The sequence below is a fragment of the Drosophila hydei genome, unplaced genomic scaffold, assembly GCF_003285905.1.
Source record: "Drosophila hydei strain 15085-1641.00,03,60 unplaced genomic scaffold, DhydRS2 tig00000149-arrow-pilon, whole genome shotgun sequence".
NCBI classification, from domain to species: domain Eukaryota; kingdom Metazoa; phylum Arthropoda; class Insecta; order Diptera; family Drosophilidae; genus Drosophila; species Drosophila hydei.
Genome location: NW_022045678.1, coordinates 3,069,540 through 3,094,051, shown reverse-complemented (window position 1 = coordinate 3,094,051; position 24,512 = coordinate 3,069,540). Strand labels below are relative to the sequence as shown.

Below are 24,512 nucleotides of genomic sequence, written 5' to 3'. Positions count from 1 at the left end.
ACTAGATAATTTAGTTTTAAAATTTACATTGTTTTTTCTGAAGGACTAAAGGGGGAGAATAGCTAAAGACGAGGCTTATAGGCCAGAACATTTAGAGAATTCAATAACAACGAACTGGCGATATCTTCTTAGACGGCGAGTAACTGGAGTGAGGTACTGTTATTAAGCTCCATGCCAAGGAGGTTGTTGCGTCTATCTAGTCGCTTTATGTGGGCATTGGTTATCCTAAAAATCTCTTGATTGGGGGGAGTAACTGTGCATTGAAGACCTAAGCGCTCTATTTCAAAATATATCTGCATAATGTTGGAGTTAGTATGGCTCCAGATTGGAATCCTATAGGTCCACATTAGTTTTGTTGGATTGAGATAATTATAATTAAATAACATTATAATTATAATTAAAACACACGATACAATCGTAAACAGAACCAAAATATTTATTACTATCCCAAATATCTCGATTTCCACTCAATCATAGACCAAGAGAATTGGCAAGCAAATTTGTTTTTCATTAGTTATATAAATGTTCAATTATTTAACTTAAAGATGTAGACGTGCCTCAGGCTGCAATAATGTGAAATATATTGTTCAAGGCCTAAAAGATGAGCTATGTCATTTTGAGATATATCTGCAGAGCAGGCCAACAATTATAAGCCTAGCTCTAAAGCTCTCGAATCAAAGAAATCCTTTCAAGCCATCTCTCTGCCTCAGCTTAGGAGAAACACTCAGTCAAGCTGTCTCTCTGAGATAATTTTATGATAAATTATATTTCAAGCTTGTCTGTAGCCGATCATTGACATATTGCATCATCCTCCTAAAGGGACTCATTAGGCTCAGATGATTCCTGAAAATAATAGTGAAAATCCCGTCTTGTTATGTTTCTCTAAATGTAAATTTATTTAATCTTGTTCATTGCGATATTAATGTATTTATGTTTATAATAGACACAATATTCCGTCAATATATATATATTATATATAAGTATATATGCAGGCGCATCTTGTTAGATATTTGATGTATATAGCAAATATGCACGCGTGATTCTTATATTATTTACAGGAAATCCCTTTAAAAGAGTTCAAAGTTCCGAGTGAATGTTTTTGGCACAGACAGAAGTGTTCAAGCACAAAGCAAATCGTACAGAAGTATATATATATATATATATATATATATATATGCGTGATGTAGTAGTATATATAGAATATCCCAATCAAAATAGTGGAAAACAGTTTTAACAGTGGAATATTTGAATAGTTTCTGTGTCACATATTTAAATCAATTTCTAGGCGGGAAACTGGCTTGAGCTGCCTTAAGATTCAAGGGCCAAACACGTGCATATATAACATACATATATGTATATATTATATATATATATGTGTATATATATATATTTGTGTGTGTGCTAATACTAAGGCATACCTATTAAAAGATTTTTTGCGCGAGTTCAATTACAGTTCATTTGTTTATATTTTTTTATTTGTGGTAACGTATTTGTTCTTAGCTTGTTACTAAATATTTGATTAGCTTATATGTTTTTAATATTTTTTTGTATTTTTCTTTAGTTTTTGAACATTTAGACGAGCGAGAGAGCGAGAGAGGATCATGATCTTAAGATTTATAGATTGATGGTGCATTAACTCTTTCAACAGTGGAGCAACAATTTGCAATTTTCAGTATGGTATACATATTTAAGAACATTTTAAACTCTTTGTGCTATGCATCCGTTGTGCATAAGTTATACATAGTAATTCCGATATATATTTGTATATATATATATATATTAAGTTGCAATAGAAACGTAATTGAATCGAATCGGAACACGACTAAAAATTATACATTTGCAGAAGCCGATGGAAAGTGTAGTTTGCTTGAGACTTGCTGTAACCTTTTGTAGAATTCGCTTGAAGTAAGATATTATCGTGATTATCGTAGTTGTTGCCCAATTTAAGCATCGGTCTCAGATCGTCGCCTTCGTCCAGGACCGCCCGGAAAATTGGCGGCGGCCAGGCCCATGCGATGCTTTGCCTCCTGGGTGCCCGAGTAGCCGCGCGCCAATCCAAAGTCCACAGTGCGCTTCGAGCTAAACGAGGAACAGCATAACAATAACAATTCTAGTCCGAGGCTTATACGCCACTTGGTACTTACTTCTCCAGGTCGTTCCGTGCTCGTATTATGGTGCGACCGAAGCGTGTCATCAACTCCATCAAGAGGTCGTCGGGCACCTCCTCGAGCTCGTTGTAGCCGCCATAGCCGCCGTTGGAGCTTTGACTGTTTTGGGGGTCAGTGAAGCGAGTTATTAAAGTCTCTATAAATACTCATATTAGGCTAGCTGCCCCGACTTATAAATAATTAACATTGCTTTGCAAATCACAGCTCCACGAAGCCTGCCAGCTTAGCATTCGAAGTAATTAAACAATCACGCTCCCTAATTACTTTGCCTTGTAATTTACATTCGTTTCGTATCTTGCATTTGCATGGAAATCGAATGTCGAATGTAGAATGTCGAATGTCAACCCCCACCCCCCTCTCCTGAGCGAAATGTCATTGAATGTAATTTTCCATTCGAGCAGTCGCCTCGCTAAAAGAACTTTAAGCATATCAAGAACTGTGCGTGCTTCAAATGTCATCTTAGTAGGATTTTGAAACACGAAAATACAATGTTTGCAGCTTAAATTGTCGCATCAGCAAGAGTTTACATTTAGTTAATTAAAATTTCGACGAGCTGCGAGGCATATTAAAAATGCTAATGCAAAGGGAACTCCCAGATAACAAAAAAAAAAAAAAACAGAGAGAAAAAGAAAGTGTGCAATTGACAAAGGACACGCGCACCCACATACATTTACTTATACATATACATATACACTTTTCTATATGCGTTGTTGAAATTAGCATCATCATCTCAGCTCTCAGCCCTCAGCTAGCAGCTCGCAGCTCACAGCTCAGAGCCTCCAGCTTTCCAGCTCTTAGCTGATGCCAAAAATGTTCTCTATGCTGCTGTTTGCCAGCTGGTTGGCCTTGCCCAAGCTGAGTTCCCCACAGCCGACGCTCTAGACTGCTCGTGCACTTTGAACACTCTCGGATAATTGGTTTTGGCAAATATTTTTATACAAATTTCAGAATTCGCAGCTTAAGTGCCAGAAATTAATTAGTTCATGCAGACATCGTGTGTTTAGCTAAGGTTATTCTACAACTACCTGGGCATGGGCGCTGCATCGGTTCTCGAAATGGCCAGCAGGCAGATGGTCATCAATGCCAAGGCAGCGAAAGCAAATCTGTTTGTCATCATTGTGCTGCGATTTATTTGCTGAAATAGAAATAGAGAGAGATATATAGAGAGAGTGAAAACAATTATGATAGATCTGATTAAAGTGGTATTTAAGTTTTGGTAAGCGGCTTAGAGCTAAGCGAAACCCAATACAAGCCAACAATATAACTCTCGTTCATGTCCCACCTTGCGTATGCCGCAACAATTAAAAATCGATCGAAAGGACTGCCGCCAGTCATAGTCGGACTTCTGTCCATCGGACACAAGCGGAAGTCCGAGGTATACCATTTCCCATTAGGTGATTCATTAACTGCTCACCGAAGCAGAAGCCCCTGGCTGCCACGCCCCTGGCTCGACTTCCTGTCCATTTGACTGCTGCACAGTCGTTCGGTTGGGTTGACCTCTTTGCTGGTCCACTCAGTTTTGCATTCTGTACTTCCTGTCGTCGGCTGTCCTAGTCGTGCCCCTAATGCTGTTGTCACTGTTATGTTTACAGTTGCGAAAGTTTAACAGCAATGTGACATCTCTCTGACATCAGTGGTTAGGCAACCCCTCATCACCCGGGAGCACTTCAGTCCACACACAGAGCTCGTCAGACAAATGAATTGGCTCACTGCACCTGTCCTGTGCTCCAATGCCCGATGTCCGATGTCCGCTGTCCGACGCATGAGTCTGACATTTAACTCTGACTTGGGGTCTCATTTAATCATTTGGCACTTCGCTCGTTTGCCAGGATGCGCCGAGGGACATGCACACTCAGAGTGCACTTTCATTGATAGACGTGGCGATATTTGTCATCCCACAGGCTTTTGATTGTGTGTGATGGACCAACACAGCATTGCAACTGGCCGAAGGGATTTCAGGCAATCAATCGCGTGTGTGGCAACCATTTTCTAATAGCAACATAAAATGAACAGCAGAAAATGCTTGCATCTAGCAACGGAACTGAGCAGCATCAATTGATAAAATGATTTATTTAGCTATTCATATTCATAAGACAAAACGCCCATGACTGATTGCCAGACCACAGATACAAGCTCGGAAATATATTAAATGTCATAGATAATTTTATGCACGCATTCAACTTATACTAAGATAAAACAATATTTAAATATTATTCCGATTAAATGAAACTTCATATATTTTCCAACAGGTAAAAATGAATTCATGGAAGAAACCAAAGACACAAATGCCTAACTTGGCTTAAGGGAGCAAAGAAATGTAATGAATTTCACTTATTTACTTCACCTCTTGAACTAATTGAATTAACGCACAGCCAAACTACCATAGACTAATTAATTCTTGTATCGGACAGAGCACTCTGCCAGCAAGAGGTCAAGTGCAAAAAAGTGCCCGATGCGTGAGTGGGCAATTACGACGGGCAATTGCTTTGATGCAGACCTTTAAGCTGTTTACAAAAATCAAGAAAAATTGCTGTAACTTTCAACTGCTTAGGTCGAGGAAATGTTCGGTCATAAAGAAGCATTTGCCACTTAGAGATAAGAACACACGTGTGGGATTTCTGTTAGCAGCCGCTGCGACTCTTAAGCCATTTTTAAAAGCTGATTTCAAATCAAATAAATTGGACCAACATTTCAAAAGAAAGGCAAACGAAGCCATATACTCGTACAATAAGATCAATATGTGATTGCATTTTATGACCCAAACGCTTGCGTCTACGCTCTCTGGTTGTGACTGTGGCTGTGGCCGTGACTGTGCCAAGCTACAGGTTGTTGGATGTGTGCTGTCTCCTAGTCTTGTGCCCGCTTATCGCACCGCAGCAACAAGCATCCACTGCTCAATGGGACAAGGGCACATCAAGCAAAAGAATGGACACTCATCGCACTTTTTACAAATAAAGTAATAAACGGATTTTACGCAGCGCCGTGCATCTCAGTTACAGTTTATACCCTGTACATACTGTGAGTGGCTCAAATGGTATATCACGCTATGCATACGAAAAGCTTGAAGTCATGAAATTGTTCGAGCCTTCCTTAAAAATAAATCACAAAACTCTTCAAACGGTGCTAGGGATTGATTTTAATCTCAAACGAAGAATTCATAGGACTCTATAAGACAATGGTATGGAAACACATACCCTAACCAGTTATCATCGCTCGTATCACAGATGGTTACCCCACCAATTTCTCTTCATGCCCATTACTACTTCAAAAGACACTTATTTTCATTAAGAAAATTTCTTAGCAAAAGAACTAACTGAGTATATCTTAGTCGCCTCTACTTTGTTAACTTAAAGTGCCCTCTGGAAGCAACCAGTGTGTGCTCTTTTGTTAGCATTCTTGGTTTTCATTGGTACCACAGGGCGTATGATTGTTGACTGGTTTGGAGCATTTGTTGTATTATTATTAGGCAGTGCAGGCGAGGACTGCTCAGTGATGCGAGGGCCATATGAATGAGTGCGCTTGTCCGACGAACCGTTTATCAATCATTTTCGCATTTGATTTATGGCCGCCTGCGCAGCTATAATGAGTGGTGCGTAAATACATATAACTCATACGCCCCGGGTACCTGCACCAGTTGCCCCGCTCAGCGGAGTATAAAGCAGAGCGCACATAAATTTCGATTATTTTTTATACATTATTTGCGCTTGGGGCTGATAGCCAACCGTGAACTGGACACAATCACTCGATAGTATTTGTATACAACAAGGCTTAAAGGCTTAGCACAAATGCAAATAAAAAGCTTGATCCGAAAATAATAAACACATAATAATATTTGCGCGCAAATAAGCAGATAATCAGCAATTGTTGGGTCAGTGCACAATTCATATTGCGTTCGATTTCCGAATAACTAAATATTTATAATATTTATAGTGTTTGTCCACAGCAAACTCAGCTGCACACAAACCATTCTGCTGCCTTCCCTCAGCTTTCACACTTGGCTGAAATTGTGAATTGGCTGCAACTTCTGCTTCGGCTGCTGCAGCTCTTTGGTCCTTGCTTTGCTTTCCAGGCAGCTATCGCGTGTCGGAGTGATTCGCTGACTCAGTCACTTGAATTTTATGCTCCGAGCCAGCCAAGTGCCAGACGATTAATTATAAAATGCAGCTGATAGTTTGATCAAATGACGCTCGCAGTTAAGCTTGAGGCAAACGAATGGCATTGAATGAAAAATGCTAAGAATAGTGTCAAGTTGAAAGATATTCATAAATAATTTAAATAAAATTAGGTAGTGTTCATAGCTCACAGACGCTGCCAATGAGCTGAAGAATCATTTTGATTCTTTTGATTAAAATGTATGATGTAGTCGAGACCTAACGAAGATATGATACTTTAAATTCAGAAAGTTACCTTAGACGTTTAACATATAAACTTATATCACGTCTTTTTAAACTTTAAATCGTCGAGCCTCTACAGACATTGAAGTGAGAAATAAGACGAAATAAGTATTGGGAGCTCCTCTTGCGCAATCTATGTAATATTTGCCTGAAAGCCATTGCATTTAGTAAATTATGAGCAGAGTTAACACTTAGTTCAAATAGTTTTAATATTCATTAAGTGACCTATTTCCAGGAAATCTTATAGTTTTAACCTTAAAGGGCATACCACAATTCATAAAAAATTACAAAAATTCAGTAAAGCGTGAAGCGACAAAGCTGTTTAAGTTTAGGGTTTGGGCTTTAAATTTATTGAAAATATTAATAAATATTTAGTTCATGACAAAACTATTTTTGTTCTTTTCAAGCTCTAAATTTTCTTGTCGCTTAATCTCGAGAGCAATTAACTTAGTCTGTACGCATGCTGTGCTGACAGCCGGACAACCTGACAGCCTCACAGCCAGCATTCCTACTTGGTTAAAGGTGTCGCAGTTTGGCTTTAATTTCCTACATGTGGCAGAACTTTTGTTTGTATCAAAATAAACATCATGAACACATACATATGTGGTACATGTAAATTGCTTTGGTAACCAAAGAAAAACAAGAAAATAAGAAAATAAATAATATTTCAGGTGTCACGAACATTAAATACCCTTTACCGTATATATATATTAAATATGTTTTTATTTTGTGATAATCTTTTATTGTATGTCAAGTTTACTTTAAGACTTTAGACGAAGTTTTGAATTCTGTAAATTGTAAGTCTGAGAATTATATGTACGCATTTATTGTAGTTAACCACATCCATATCATCTTTGTAAGTAGGTTTATTAAGACAGCAAGTAAAACTTGTGAAGTGAGAATTTCCTTTTAATTCCTGTTATTGGTTGAGTAACCCCAAAGCATTGACAAAAGACCTGGTGTCTTTTGCTTTAAAGCAGATAAGCATAAAACTTATATGCTCCTTTGGAGATTGTAAAGGGAATATAAAAATAGAAATTAAACTGCAGCCATCAGAGTGACAGTGTGCCTTGGGTGCGGTTTGTTCTGGCTAAAGTGAAGCAGGACACGCAGACATTGAAATTGCATTGCGTTGATTATGGTCAACACCTCGACCCGTCTCCCTGCCCTGCTCCGATGTGGATATTTATGTGGATGTGGATAGTCACCTGCTGTGCTGGTAACTGAAAACGTACTTATGATTTTATATACCTCGGGCTGGGGCTCGGCGCCGACGTGGACTTGGGCCACAAGTCTGAAATTGAATTTGGGTCATTCAATTGCGAGCTGGTCTAAGTTTGGTCTTGCTTCCTCTAAAGATTAAAATATACGAGAGCTGCACGTGATTCGATGCATTGATTTGAATTTTCTTGCTATTTCTCTTTCAAGCAAGGCGCATTGGCTTTAGTGCATAGGCCAATTCGCAAATATCAAAGCAAAAAGGCAGAAAATAATTATGAAAATTATCTACACGAGTGACAGCACTTTAGCTGCATTAAATTTTCATATGCCAAATGAAAATTGCGTATACGACACTGGCACTGTTGCCAGGGGAGAAAGAAGGGCGTAGCGAAGCTGTCAAGTTGCTGCTCGCCGCGTTGTAATTGGATGCTTATTGAATTAGCGACAAAGACGCCAATGGGTGGCCCGTCGGATTGCTGCCTGCTGCCTGCTGCCTGCTGTGTCTGTGCTGCCATTTAGATATTTATCAAATTATTTCGTTTGTCAAATTAAGCAAACAAGTCGTTTGAGCAGCAGCCACAGTAAGATTGATTCCGATTCTCATTCGCATTCGCATTCGTCTTGGCGAGACGACAGAAGTCGCTAAGCCAACCATTTTGTTTGCCCTGATTTGTGATTTCCTCTCCCAATCAGTTTCCACTGTCAATTGGGCGACGGTGCCTGACCGCTTTCGTTTTGTCTTCATTGACAGCAATCCACAGACTCAGCCTCAGAATAAGAAATTTGTTATTGTTTTTCGAAGCTTAGTTTGGAATATTTTAAGTATTTTGCCAGCTATGATATGCGAAAACCAAACGAGCGCAGTTGTCACGTAAGCCTCTAAATCACAAAGTGCTACAAACTTTTCAAGAAACTTCGCCTTGAACATTAAAGTTTAAAGGTTAGAAAAGCTGGTGCAGGTGTGTGTAGCAGGTAGAAGAAGGCGTTTGCTGGGCAAGCCATGTCCGTTTGCATATGTAAATGTCTCTGCATTTCTACTGCCTTCATACGAACGTGTTCATAAAACTTTCATATTGCATTATGTCATATAAAGTGGAATTAAACCTTAGAAGCCCATTTATATTTGCTGTAGAAGCTTATTTAAATAATTATACTATTACAACAATTTAAGTAAGCTGTATACAAATTTTAATTTAAAAATATTTAACTGATTCTCTTACTTCAGAGTGCTAAGTATGAAACATAAATAATTATCACATTTCCCAGAATTTCTTAACTTCAATTTTCCACACTCTACAAATGCTCAACATTTACTGAAAATATGAAGTGGTAATGCATAGTAAACTAAGATATTCTAATGTAACTCTAATGTCAACTTGCATTCCGGCTTAAAGTGAGAGCCGAACATATAAAATCTAGACACTTTCTTGACCAATTAAACAGCCGCCTAACCTAAACACTAAATACTAATGTTTGCTGTATTACATCATTACTAACACTAAGTTTATCAAATATTACGTAACTCACTGCCAAAGTTAATCACACCTGTGTTTTAAGTGTCCTAGAATAACGAACTAAAATACTGTCACAAATAAATAAAGTTTGCTCAAACTATTCAGTTCAATTTACTAAGACTAATAATTTTGAAAAGAATTTAGACTATTTTTAATTTTGTGTAAATTTTCACAGTTTTAACAGCATCAACAATGCAATGATAATAAACAATAAAAAAGTTTCTATTTATAATGAATCAGAATTTAATGCATTTTTTTATAAACAGATAGATATATAAATATAACTTTTAATAATATAAATTTTATTAAATAAATTTAAATACTTAATAATTATTTTTGCTCAGCTAAAACCATGCAAGTTCGAATATTTATTTAGTAATTATTTAAATAATTCATATAAAATAATCAAATTTGTACAGCTCGTAGTTTAGCTCAAGCTACTTCATGTCAACAGAAACTAACTAATCTTTGCTTATTACAATTAATTTAAATGTTAACAAGTTATAAATAAAATAAAAGCAAAGCTATCTTGCTTTCGTTTTAATAATTCTTAATTCTTCACTAACGAATTGGACACTCAAGGCTTTTACTTTTGCTTACGCTTTTAGGGAAAAACAAAAAAACTGACGTCAAGTAATTACAACCTCTAATGTAGCTCCCAAAACTGGAAGCCAGCCCTGGGGAATAGCATGCAAGAGAATGTTACGCGGTCGAGGACGAGGACGCGTTCTAAGGTACCTCTTAGACAACGAACAACGAAGAACGAGCAACGACAACGACAGCGACAACGACTAGGAAAACGACGTCATCATTGGAAAAGCACGCGCTGCTCAAATGCCAAAACAAAAAGAAATTGTTGTCCTAAAGAACATGCCGCATTTTAGTGGCAGGCGAGGAGAGAGGAGCGCACGACGTGCCACAAGGAAACCAAGTTAAGACAATGATGTTAAGCAGGACGCACAAACATTTAACGTTTGAAGCTAAAAGCATTGCACGCAACGCGACGAGCGTTGAGCCGACAACAGCAACTTCTGGGACTCGGCTTGAGCCGCAAAAAACATGATTCCTGAGTTTTGGGCCTGGGATTGAGATTGGGATTGAACCGTCGTCAATGTGAGCAGCCAGGCTACCTGGGCGCTCTTTACATTAACTTAAAAATTCATTGCGACCCAAGGAATACTTTTATTTAGATTTTCGCAGCGTCTCCTCCGCCGCTTCTGCCAGCGCCTCAGCCTTTTCAAGTCCTCTTTACATCGAAATGATGGAAAATTATGCGAGAAATGTCCGACACAGATTAAAATAATTGCACGAAGGTGTTCAACGCGCAGAAAATCGCAAATTGTAGCCATCCAACAGGTATTGGCCGTCTCTCCTATCCACTGGGAATTTCTTCTCGAATTGTTTATTTATTTATTTAAAGTGAGCATTTCATGAATTAGCCGCAGGTGATTTGCATTGTTGAATTTGGCTTGAATTGTTTTAGCGCTTGCTAAGGCTTTGAAGTGTGTTCCCAACTGGCCATTGGATCGAATATGAAAATATTCACTTGTATTTCAGCTGCAATCGACGCCTGCCATATTTTCCAACAAGTTGGCCATGCTTGGAGCAAACTTGAAAATACTTTTCTGTTCTGTTTTCAGAAACACAAACATGTTGACGCTGAAAACTTTCGCATACGTCACAAAGAGGCAGCAGCATAAGAAAGAAACCCACATATGCTAAGCATTCCCAACTGCGTCACAGGGCAAAACAAAAGTGCAAAATATTTAAATAATGGGACAACTATGCTTTTGGGAGCAGAGGCACGCAGCTAAGGGGCAACAAATATGCTGGCAAAATTTACTTTTCAGCAGCTGCCTTGCACCTACCTCTCCTGTGGGGCATTGTGTAATTGTTGCATGTGGCTGCTTGCCTTGCCTTGGATACTTTGCACAAATCGCGAACACATATCGATGGCAATGTATATTTTCGTTCTCGCCCTCTGCCTCTCTTGCTTCATTAAATTGCCATTAGACATCAGGCGTCGCGACTTGCCGCAGTGGCAGTGGCAGTGGCAGTCGCAGTCGCAGTCGCAGTTTCAATTCCTGACTAGGACTCAATTGTTGTCGGTTGAGTTGCTCTATGCCGCCTCATTCACAATTGACATTTGTTTGTTTATGTTTTCCGAGCATTGTTAACACAACTTTTGCCAAATCAAATAGAAACCCTTTCACCCAGCTCAGTTTATTTGAATATCGAGTGGGCAACTTTTTTGCACTGACTTGCTGCTGAAAATGTAAATGTTTTTCTATTAAACGACCTTTGTGCTCGCTTTTACGATACTCTTACTGACATCACACACACACACACGTATGCACATACACGTACACATTGTGCAGGATATTTTCTAACTTTGTAAACACCGCAAGGCTCAAGGACTATGTAATTTATATACTTTGTTTGCCAATATAACAGCAAAGCTAAATATTTTAAGCAACATCAAAGTTTTATAAAAATTACTAATTTTGAATAGGTTTATATAATTTATAAGTGTAGATAGATATGGATAGATAGATTTTACGCAATATATTTGATATCCCATAGAGTAAAGCACTTCGAGGCACTAAAGATATTCAAGATATATTTTTCATTCTTTCGAAAAGGATAAGTTGAACTAAGAAGAGTTACTAGTTGACTAACTGCTTACAGGGTATCCAACGAATACTCTTCTTTGACTAACACTCACTTCTGATACCTGTTATGCTATGAGTCGTCCTTTAAATGGCTGCAAGAATGTTCATGCTAATAGCGCCACAGAGAACTCCGAGACTCGTATTTTATGACACGCCAGAGTAAGATGCCGTGAACACAAGCCGAAACCCGAGCCTTCTACTTGTCTTTAGATGACTCGGGTTTCGGCTTTGAATGTTAAAAGCTTAATATAATTTATAGGATTAATACTTCTACTCATTTGCGTATGCTGAATATTTATTTTTAAGACTTAAATTCATTCATAAAGTGAAACTTGTAGTAATTTTAAGATAAGCATTGAATCTTATTCTTAATAAGAATTCGCCAAAATGAAGCTACTAGAACGCAGAGATTCTCCTCAAAGGCACAAAGTACCTTTTGCTGGATTTTGGTGTGATAGATACAGCCGAGCTCATTATCTTTGCCTTTATATTCTCTAGAATTGTAATCTATAACTATTCTACATAATACAGAGTGTAAATGTGCACAGTGAAGCAAAGAAAAAGTCTAAGGAGATGTGTTTTTATAACTTTGTATTATACTTTAATGCTTACAATACTATCAGACTGCAACATACTATAAGCTTTTTGTAAATATATATTTTAAAAATCGATTGTCCACACAATTGTTTTTCTATCTATAAGTATTGCTCTCAGAAAGTGGTCTTCAGTTCAGCTCGATTTGCTGTCATTCGCATTAAGTTTAACCTTTGTGGGCAAATGCCATGCAAACCTAATCATTGTTGATGATAGAACCGGAAAATAGCTAAAATAGCTATTCATGCAATCTGCTCTACTTGTTGTGTTTTGGTCATTCAATAAAGTTAATCGAGATTGAGCCCAACTAAGCTGGCATACGAGTAGCAATATATTTCCTTTCAATGCATATCTGCAAAGTGGAGCAGATAAGCGTTGTTTGATTCATGCTGCCTGAGCTGAAGCGTAGCAACGATATTTAATTTTACATATATGCCTTAATGCTTCCTTTTTGCAAATATTTATCCGCATTTAAAAAGTATTTTATGCTGCAATTCTTTGCCGGAGCCATGTAAAGTTCGCAACTGGATGGCACGAGGAGAATGCCAGGCTGCTCCAGTGATAAGACATGCATTCATTCGACTCTCAGCCACCATCTGCCGCCCTCTCGGGGCAATGAGGTCGGCTTTATGTGGTCTTCGTTTTGTTTGCTTAAAGGATTCCAAATTGTTTGTGTATGACAAAGTTTGCATTTTGTAATAAATTCGTTTCAAAAAAATATTTCCACATTTATGGCCGGCATTTAAATTAAAATACCAATTGCCAGAGTACTACGTATATGTCACCTTTCCAATTTCCACTTTCCACTTTTAAATTTCACATTTCAAATTTGATGTCGCAGCATTTCATTTTGCAAATATTGTAAATATTTTTCCATTTCCATTAAATGTTTGCTCTTATTTGAGCAACCAGCGTGTTGTGGGAGAGAAGACCCGTTTGTTGATGGATACACATATAGGAGGATTTCTGCCCAATCGATTCCATGAAAAGCAACTAATATACAAATATGTTAGAAATATTTAGATGAAATGAGTTAAGTCAATATATTGCTATAATGAGCGCATATGATTTAGTAGTTCGATGAGACAACATCTGAGTCTACTTCTATGTAAGAAACCTATTTCACTTGATTAACTAGCAAATTTGTTTAAGACAGACAATACAGTTTACTATTTTAATTAAATATTATTTTGGAGCAATCGATAGAAAAGAAATATATAAATTGGGAAGTTAATATTTTAACAGTTTTAAAGCAAAACGAAGCAATCCACACAAATATATACAAAATTCGCAAAAATCTGAAGTTATTACAGAATGCTTCAGTATACAATTTTCGATATAGTACTTTGTAAACATTCAAGATTAGTCAAAAAATCTTGTGGTTTCTCCCAAAAATTTTAACTTCTTGTAAATTTGTAAAGTATTCCAAATATTAGTTTGCATAAAAAACAGCTTTCCAGCTATTGTCTGTAAGTTTCGAAATATGCTGTCTATGAACCTTTGTACAGTTGTGACATCATATATCCAATAATATTTCGAAATAATTAATAATGTTTCCCTTCAAAATGTGTTGAGCATTTAATACTACATATCTCTAATCAACTGAGTATTGTTTACTATAGTAATACCATATACAGTACAGTACAGTACAGTTTATAGTACAGTCTACTTAATAACTTATGTATATATCTCGATTTTATAAGTTCAACAGTAAACTCAATAAATCTTATCTGCAAATTGATTATAATCAATATCACAATAAAATCGGGCAAAATAAATTTATTTTGCGCTTGCAATAAAATATATATTACGTTCCAAATTTCTGTAACTTCTAAACCTCATGACATAGATATACCATAAATAAATAAGGCTGTTAATTAATGCTGATCCACAAACAATTAATTTGTTAACTGAAATAAATTTATTAGAGAAAGAAAACCTACGGAAATGTCTATTTATATATAAATTGTTATGTACCTTGGTTAGAAATGTGACTTGAATTGAGAGATAAATCTATATCAAAAGCTGAATCCAAGTATCTTTAATAATAAGTAATGAAACCGATTATTATTTTTCACATTCTAAGCTTTATCTTTTGTTGCCTAAGAAAAGATAATGTTAACATATATTTAAGCTGACTTTAATTGAAAATAATAAACTTCACCTAATTCAATATACTACAATGCTGTATGGCAAATTTTAGATCTAACATTAAATTTTTATTAGTTCAAGTTTTGTGTAAGCTCCACAATCATCCTATCTTTATTCTATCATTTATATAGTTAGTTTTAAAAAGCTCTTATAAGAAAGGGCATTCAAACTTCGATCTGTGAATCTTATGCCGTCGCTTTTTCACAAATATTTATACGCATTCAAAAAGTATTTTATGCTGCATTTCCAATAAGCCATTCTTTACCACCGTCAAAACGGCAGACTTCAATGATAAGACATGCATTTCCCCGACTCACATCGAGTTGCCTTGGCGCACGTTGAAGGCGTTGAAGTCGACTTTGTGCGGTTTGTTTGCTTAAAACACTCCAAATTGCTTGTATGACAAAGTTTGCATTTCGTAATAAATATGCTTAAAAAAAATTGAAAGCATTAATGTTAAATATTTCGTATATCATGCCAAGTAAATGGTTTATTATTAAAATTCGAATACGTATCAAATGTATCAAAGTACGAAAAATTTTGTTTTAATTTATTTTACAAAACAGCATCGCAGCAGCTGGAATACCTCAGATTTAAAGAATATATTTTCTATATTTATTTAAACATTTCTAAATAACTGATGCGAGCATTTGTGGCACATTTGTATCTTTACAAACTTTACATTATTTATATCTTCGATTGATAGGACAGATATAGAGTACATATAGAATATATGTAGTCATATTTTATAACAATTGTTTTCGTTCATATAATTTTTACTTCAAATATGTCCTCATTTTGAAAAAAAAACTAAATTTCTTTTATACATTTAAGCTGTAAGCGAAAAATACTTTGTATTTATAATATGATAACTGAGTAAGACTTGGAATTTTGAATGTCCTATTTAAGATTTAAAACTTCTCTATAAAGAAATTAATTTAAACATAAATAATGCGTTCAAAGTTGCTAAAAGTAATTTAAAACAATATTCTTTTAAGAAGGATTGCATCAACTTAAATGAACTTGCAATTTATCTAGACCAAATTACTTTGTAGACTTATATTGGGCAATATGATATATAAAAATAAATTTTAAAATTCTAAAAAATCTAAGTCTTCGATTGGCTACACATTTAATATCGTTTTTATTTATGATTACTCCGTGCACTGCTAAGCCACCTACGCAAATTTGTTCCGTCTGGCAGTCCATGAATAATAATCCCATAATGCCATTCGTAGGCATTAACCCATAATCCCATAGAATGATCTAATTAGACATAAATATGTTTTTATTAAAATTTCGTGGCCAATTCGAATGAGCAAATTCTATGGCTAAAAGCATTTATTCCTTGGTCCAGAATAATGACAATAATATCCATAATATAATATAGCCAAATGCTGCGCGCCACTTGAAATTTAATGGCATCCACGGTTAAATAATAATGAGCTCATGGTGTGAGTAAAAATTATAATTTTTACCCCTGTCTTAGTCCTCCAAATTGTGGCGAATGGCCAAATAACTAGAGAAATGTTTAATTTGCGACAAATGCAGCACAGCTCGAATGACAAACAAACTGGTTAGAACTTTTAGCTCTATGGCAATTAAACAACATGTGTGTGTGTGTGTGTGTGTGTGTGTGTGTGTGTGTGTGTGTGTGTGTGTGTGTACGTGTGTGTGGGTGCTTGTGTATTGCAACCCAAAAGAGCCGCCGTCAAGTGCTGCCGCCCAAGTTTTTGCGGGTAAACATTGCGTAAACAATTTAATTAATAAAAATATGTAAATTTAATGAAAAGAACAAACGAACAAAAAAGAAGGCTAGCAATTAAGAATTAAGAAAAAAAAACAAGGGATACTGCAGAGCCTGGTCTTGAGTAGTTTTTACAGGTTCTTATAGCTGACCGTTCAACCTGAGCGTCATAAATGTATTTTAATTGGTGTTCAGGTATGCCCTAAAATGCAAAGTAAAACTTTTTTATGAACTAATTGAAAGCGAAAAAGTTTGCGATGAAAAGCAGATGCCCAGTGTATTATGTTCTTCTTGTTTCATTTCTTCCCTTTTTAATTCGGGACAGGTCCGAGGTCTCTCAGGATGCTCAACAGAGCCGAACTAAGCTGAATTGCAACAGAAAAACTCTGAAATCCAGTAAACTCAGTATTTTTTGCCGTTATGCTCTGCTTTCCCTCAGCTTTGCTGTTGTTTATCCATTGTAAATTTAAAGAAAACAAAATTAGGCAGGCACAAAGGAAGCCCAACAGTTTGTCACCATTCAAAGCAGCACGAAATAAGTGGAGGCGTGGTCTTTTGCCTTGAATAGTTCTTGATTTGACAGAACACCTGTGCGCATTACAATGCCCAGAGAAATGCACAAATAAATTGTCTTAAATTAAATATTTACGAAGCATTTATTTCCATAGAGGCTGCAAAAGATTTAGCAATTAGTTTTAGTTCTTAGAGACTTGAATTTAAATTTCACGCTTTTATTTCAATGAATTGAAGTGCTTAAATCATTTTTGTAAATATTAAAAAAAATAGTTTTTTAATTATTAATAAATTTTTAATAAGTTTTAGTTTCTAATTCTAAAATCTAAAAATTTCTATTCATACTACAAGTTTGTATTGAATCCTAAGAAAAAATTTTATGAACTGAGCTATGAACTGCCTACGTATAAATAATAGTTAAGCCAAGTTCAAGTTATCTTTGTTGATTGTGGTTTATACCCTCTATACGGACTCGTGTATACATTATATGATCATGTACTCATCCACAAAGCGAAGGAGTAAATTGGTTTTATGCAATGTCCTTCTTGCTGTTCGTCCGTCCGTCCGTTCACTTGGTCGTATGAATGCAAGCCATTACGCCGCTATTGAAGTTAAATACTCCAAGTTTGACGAGTAAATTGAAAACGGGTAAAACTGTATCTTCCACAGCTTTAAGGCTATAATTTCCAAATATGTCATTTGGACAGTCAAGATCCTTTACAGATCGATACAGATTAACGAAATAAGTCAGTGTTATCTAAAGAGAAAATACATTTCATTGCTTATATTTGCCGTTAAGTGTATTTTAAAATTTGTATTAACGATAAAGCAACGCTAAGTAAGATAAAAGTGTATTACAAATCATAAAATCGGTCTTTGCTTTTCAGACTTTCGCAGCATAAGATTTTTTTAATTAGAAAATAAAATATGTTGAGTACTTGAACGCTATTTAAGCTTTTATAGATTCACCTGAATGCCATCTGATATCTTTAAGCACTCAAGCTATAGACTATTCTACTAGCCATTTTTTAATAACTTTAATAATTAAATCTCCAATTTCATTGTTAGTATACAAATTTTAATGTATAACTAAATCCACATCAAGATGAAAGTTAGAATAGATTGGCAGTTCATTTGCCAAAGCTTAGCTAAATTCGAATAGTTAAGTAAAGATAGAGTATCTTCTTAGAGTGTATTTTTATCAGTGCAAGACAAATTATCGCAGCTGCTTAATATCGACTGCTTAATATCGAGAGCACATGCAACCTTAAATTACAAATAGAGTTTCAGTGCCAAATTTATTGATGCGAACCGCTGAACAGCAACATAAGAAATTCAACTAAATGCGATTTGTGCTTATATTAATAGTAGCACGAGAAAATTTCGCCCAAACGAGCGCTGAAAATGGCATCAGCGGCTTAGTTTCAATTTCGATTTCAACAGGAGCAAAGTTTAGCAAGTTGAAGGCAGAGCACAAAAATTTTATCATTCTTAAGCTATATAATATAAATTTAAAAGCCACATTACGTTCGCTTATAAGATGTCGCTTATTGGGGCTTGCAATTTGTACGATAATCCCGGAGACTTTCCTTTTGCCAGCCAAGCCAAGCCAAAGTATAAAATAATAAAGGTACAAAACCCACCTTAATTTCACAATATTCAGTAAAAGATTTTTGTGATATTAAAAGGGTCGCATGAACGAATCTGACAAAAAGGCAACAAAATGTCCTTGGCCAAGCACACATCTAGCACGGGCCCAAGGACCGCGTGTGAGTCTGCCTGATTGGCAAGAGCTTAGGACAGTTGAAAGTAAAATTCCAAATAGGTTTATTACGCCTTTTTGAAAACTAAAAACTCAAATGCCGTATTCCTTAGCCAAGCGTGGCACATGCCAGGATTTTTATCCCTCAAAATATGTGTATATTTACATATGGCATTTCCAGTTCATTAAACAATCTATAAAGCAGACGATTATTACAGCTAAATTTTACTGTGCAAATGATGTGACGATAAAATCTATAGCAGCAAACGAGAGCAGTTACATAATTTCTTAACACAATATTCAGTTCTGTTAATCTCCTCATGTAACACCCAATCGCTAATAAGGTGAGAAAAGCATATTTAACTTACACTCTGTGCTAAGCTAAAGACTTAGCTAAAGACTTGGGCTGATGTGTTAAGATGTATTGGATAATTTCGCGAAGGACGTGACTAATCAGTAACTAAACATAGGTATATTTTTGCATATGCAGCCACTGAAGCTCGAGAACTGAAACTTGAAATATCAATTCGCGTATCAATAGCTACAGCCATTATGAAGTATTTACAAGTCCCAGCTAGTTTAGCATTTCTCTAGAGAAAAAAACTTTTAATAAATATACATGCGAGCCCATAGGGAACACGGCAAATCGGAAGTCACCAAATCTCTTACAGTTTAACGGTAAGGTTTTGCATATGGAGTGTTGCACTGCTAATCGCTCCTGATGATATAGCTGGAATTTATATGAACTGTTATAAGGTAGTAGTCATTTGGAAAATATAAACTTCTGAATTTAAGTGGTAAGAAATCGTTTGTTTGACAATTATAATATCGTAGTAAAAAACTCTTAGCTTTTAAAATTTTTAATTGTGTTATAGAAAGACAGGAAAGAGCTTTCATATACCAGGCAATTTCATTCAATAATAAATATTAAATATTTTCAATTTTATTTTCGCGAGCCCACTTCTATAAACTCTTTTATTATAATCACTTATATTTTCTATATTTCATTTAAAGCTTAAGTTCTAAAATGAAATTTCATAGATTTTATAATAATATATATCGAAATATATATAATGCTTTCCAAGCTACTACTACTTCAGACTACTCTTTGAATGATATAGTCAGTTTCGCATGTACAGTGACTGCTAAATATATGCCATATGCTCATATTAATCACGATAATCAATACTTTATGTATTCAACTCTGTTAAATTTAGAATTCTTTAAAGAATATTAAGGAATTGGAATCAAATGTTTTCAAGCATAATCTAGGAATACTTTCATATAAAGAAGCAAAAGCAATTTAACATTTTCAATAGAAAAAACAAAGTTCCAGCAAAAAACTTAGAATAGCATTTTTAACAATTGAAAAATATTTATAAATTAAAAGATATATTTAACAGTTTCCCTATTAATTTCACTTACCCTTTTTTAAACAACAAACAAATTGATAGAAATTAAGTTTTGATTTGTCTTTTTGTATTCTGATATTCAGATATCAAAGTTTCTATAATTGTCAAAAACTGCACGAGACAAGAAAACTGTGTTAAGAACTGTGAAGCACTTTGAAAATATTTTTGAATATTTCCTATTTGAATTCACCGTCGCTAGCTGCTTCCACTGCTGCTCCACTGATGATGTTGCTGTTGCTGCTGCTGTTCAGGACTTGCCGCTGCTACGATAACTGCACCGCTTTGGAACTGAAACGTAAGTGAAAATCGGCTGCCAAGGCGCACTCGATTTATACGAGTCGTTTGTTGAGTTCGTGCCTCCAGAGCTCGTATCAAAGTGGACGAGGATTCGAAAGATTTCAACGCAATGTATAAATCTATGTGTGTCCGTATGTGTGTGTCTGTGTGTGTGCGTGTTCTGTCAGGTAAATAGCGACGACACGAGTATCCAAACGAACGCCCACGACATTGATGTTGCCCAGCAAGATTATGCGCAGTCATTGTTGGACCACACGTCGAATGAGCAATGTGCAACACGTGGTGCGTAGCCACAGAGCCACGCAGCTGTAAGCTGCGGGTATTTAGCGAAAGAGTGCCTTATTTTATCGGTTTATCAGACAGCAATTACGCACAATTAGCGCTCGCACACACACTTTGTCACGCGATCTTATCAGCTAATCATCTAATCATTCTAATCAGCACCAGATTATTTTCAATTAGTTGCATATTTGGCAGCCGTCATCCAAAATCTAATATAAATCCTTGGCTCTCCGCTTGCAAAGTGGCCGTTGGCTTATTAATTCTTCGGCAAACGGTTTGGCTTTTTATCGCCCTTATCTAATTAGTTTTATACAATATGTTTCATATTTCAGCAAACATTATCACAGACGGACACGTTGTTTTCATGCTTTTCCGCAGCCGCAATCGCAATGCCACATAATTTATTTGTTAACTCCCAATATTTATTGAAGGCCACGGTGAATGTTATTTGGGTTTTTTTGTTACTAATGAGCTGGAGATATATGGATATGCAGAGATTTGCAGAGTTTCAAACTGAATCAATTCAATTTATATAACAATTTTTGACTAGCATTAGTCAATATATATTTGAATATATAGAAACGTATATATAGATACATGTTTATATAGATACATGTTTGTTCATCCATATCTCTTGAGAAAAGTGTCCGTATTTGAACTGCACTCCAAGCTGCTCCTTTTGCTTAACTTCTTTTTTTGTAATTTAACGAAAATGTATGAAGAGATGAGTAGTTAGAGTACTCATCTTCTTCATACCAAATTTGATGAGTTGAGGCGTAAAAGTGTACGAGATAAGCTCAAGAAATTAATCACAATTTATGTGAAGTAAAGCTCAGCTATAAGATGTAACCTTTCAAGTATCCTGCTCTTATAGGTTCCCACGCGTTCAGACATACTTAAAAATAGGCGAACAGGCAGACAAACATATTGTCGGCTGTTGACCTGAATCAAATATATATATATGTATATATTAGCAGATCTACATCCTTCTTTTCTCTCCTCTCCTCTTCCATCTGCCTTACACATTTTAAATTCGCGTTTATTGTTGAATAGTTATAAATTAAAGTTAATTTTAGATTAGGTTTTAGCTTATCCAAATTATTTAACAAAATATATTTTAATATAACTTAATATATTTTTTAAGTGTCAATTAATTTTACAACAATGTGTTTAGCACGTTTAAGCAATTCATTCTTTTATTTTTTTAACATTTGTGGATATTCAGCCAATTTCTCTTGGAAAACATCTGAATGAAGCTGCTTCAATCTGAAAATAAAGTTCTTATATATTGTTTTTAATAATAAAGCATCAGCTTTCTCTACTTGCCGACCATGTGAACGAATCACTATATTTTCCATCGCAATATTTTAATCGAGTCCAATTAATTTCCATGTACCTTTGGTCGCATTCACTGAAAGAATAACTGCGAATATTCCAAGATTGTTTTTCATTGCAATTCAATATATAGAACACAAGTGAACCGCAATGAATAATAAAATCGTTTTTTATTTATATAATGTGTAGGTAAGACGACTTACTCAATTGCTTGCAGCCTACGTATTTATTTATAATTATTATATTTGTTTAAAAATATGTTTCAGATTATGATTTAGAGATATATATATTTTTAAAATGTAATTTTCAAAATGTTGTAGAGATAAAATATTTTACTTAAACTAAGAAAATATTGCATAACTGCAAAGGGCAGTCAAACTGTTGAGTCCGCACAGGTAAATATCAAAAAGTATTAAAGAATATATATAATGTAGGGTATATATTTGTTGGCTGATAATGGACCAATTCTAGATCTATATTGTGTGCATTTGTTAAGACTGAACTGTAACCTCAGCTTGATAAGAATTGATTGATATGAATTATATATTTTAAGATTTCATTATGCAGCTTAAGCCACAATAGAGTGCAGTCTCAAATATTTAACGAGAACACAGTGTGCAAGTATAAAAATTATAAATATGAAGACATAATGTTATCCTTTTGTATGAATAATGCGGTGGGTACTGTTAATCTCCTGCTGCAAAATAAGCTAAAAACAATCTAAGATGCAATCTGCATCCCTGATGCAGCACCACGAAACGAGCAATCTCTGACTGCAGAGGGAGACAACTTGATCTAAAGCCAGGATTAAGTTTGTAAATTAGAAGATGTTATAAATCAAAATATAATAGTAATAAATTTCTTTTAAACATGCTTATAAATAAATTTAATCTCAGGATATTGCAAAAGGAAAGAACTTTTAGAAAGTCTTTCTGAAAATGACGTCATGGAAACCTTACCATGAATTTCATACAAAAATTGTCTCATAGGCAGAGTGTAGCTAAACTATTTTTTATATAAATTTTATTTCTTTAAGCATTTCACAAGATGTTAAACCCAAGAATAACATAAATCATTTGAAAACTTAAATCATTTTAAAGTAAAGATATTTATATTTTTTGCAGTCTTAGCTTAATTGTATTGAAAATTGAAATATTGCTGTCCAAGCTCGATAATTATAATTTGGAATATTATGATACGAAGTATTTAGTTAATAAAAGTATTAAGAAGGAAGTACCAAAACGACTGTTTCAAATTACTTAATAATTATAAGCCGGAAATATTTGACCCGATTCAGTGCATTCCCTAATCAGGCAGATTGCTGTTTAGCCTATGTTCATACCATGGTTTTTTTGTTTATGGCACCAATAGGGAGTTGACGACTCACTGATGAATGATAATGCGACTGATAAAAGCTTTGCAATGTTTTTTCGACGTGGTCAGCGTGGTCAATTGTCCATAAACGCAGAGAAACGTGATTTAAATCTCTGGAGTATTGTGAAGGCCTACACCTCAACTGCTAATAGAACATGCATGTACATATAAATGTGCGTGTGTGTGTGTATGGGTGGGTGGAATTGAGAGGTCTCGCATTATCAAGTGTAAAAGTTGGGAAACAGAGTTTGAATGAGCATTAAGCTAATTGAGTAACAGAACTTATGCAAGTCCAAGGTCGCTTCTGACATGTGTCTTTGCATCTTGTTGCGCATATATGATTATGACAGCTGTGCGACCTTTTGACCTTTGATTTATAGCGGCTAAAGATAGCAAAAGGCGCAAGAGGTTACGCGCCACATCCATCAACACACTTCAAAGAGCCCTGTCAACATTTGATGTCGGAGTTCTGGATACTTCTAGCTAATTTATGTATTATATGTATTTATTTTATGCATGCGTAAGTCGAATCTTATGGAAATCTTCCATCGTCCAGCATCCAGCAACCAGCGTCCAGCGTCCAGTGCAAAAGGAGTGCATTTCACTTTACCAGGACACGGAACGCCCGTGGCGAAAGCCTTGCATATTTTGTAAAATAACTATCAAAATGCTCATATACGGACATTAGCGCAAAGCCAAAGTCAAAGCTAAAGCCAGAGCCGTGGTATGCCATGTCGTCATGTTAGCAATTCCCAACAAATTTCCCATAAATCCTATATATATTATACTATACACTTATATATGCATATATTTTGTCCGTATGACGCTATAAAAAAACATTATGCATATACCTTTTTATTGAACTTAAATGTTCGGTCAATTTCCCTTTGTAAACATTAATTTTAATGCCACATACGAGTCGAAAAAAAAACGCATTTTCTGTAAGCAAACTTGGGTTCATCGGTTCGTGTATGCACTACAAAGATTTCGAATATCTTGAATTTAAATATTTTCTCTAAATGCAATAAATCTCGTAAGATAATAAACTAAATAATAAATTTGTCATGTTTCGATTT

At 35.4% G+C, this 24,512-nt stretch overlaps 1 protein-coding gene across 3 annotated transcripts; it reads right to left on the bottom strand.

The window, feature by feature from the left end:
• Positions 1-1,441: 1,441 nt before the first annotated feature.
• On the bottom strand, positions 1,442-20,402 carry LOC111603948 (diuretic hormone class 2). 3 transcript variants are annotated; one of them, XM_023321779.2, is made up of 5 exons: positions 20,339-20,402; positions 20,162-20,259; positions 3,194-3,303; positions 2,145-2,267; positions 1,442-2,079 (listed from the first exon to the last, which is right to left on the bottom strand). In XM_023321779.2, exons 3-5 carry the CDS (start codon positions 3,283-3,285, stop codon positions 1,944-1,946), a joined length of 351 nt encoding a protein of 116 aa, XP_023177547.2. In that variant the 5' UTR covers positions 3,286-3,303; positions 20,162-20,259; positions 20,339-20,402; the 3' UTR covers positions 1,442-1,943. The 3 variants fall into 3 exon arrangements, with proteins under 3 accessions (XP_023177547.2, XP_023177546.2, XP_030079095.1); XM_023321778.2 differs by having other exon boundaries at positions 3,191-3,303; positions 20,339-20,394; XM_030223235.1 differs by lacking the exon at positions 20,339-20,402 and having other exon boundaries at positions 3,191-3,303; positions 20,162-20,283.
• Positions 20,403-24,512: the final 4,110 nt, after the last annotated feature.

Coding starts and splice junctions, on each gene's coding strand:
- LOC111603948 (XM_023321778.2), bottom strand. CDS start 3,285: ATGATGACAAACAGATTTGCTTTCGCTGCCTTGGCATTGATGACCATC. Junction 2,268..3,190: donor GCAGCGCCCATGCCCAGGTA/GTTGTAGAATAA, acceptor CCCCCAAAACAG/TCAAAGCTCCAACGGCGGCT. Junction 2,080..2,144: donor GCACGGAACGACCTGGAGAA/GTAAGTACCAAG, acceptor TTCCTCGTTTAG/CTCGAAGCGCACTGTGGACT.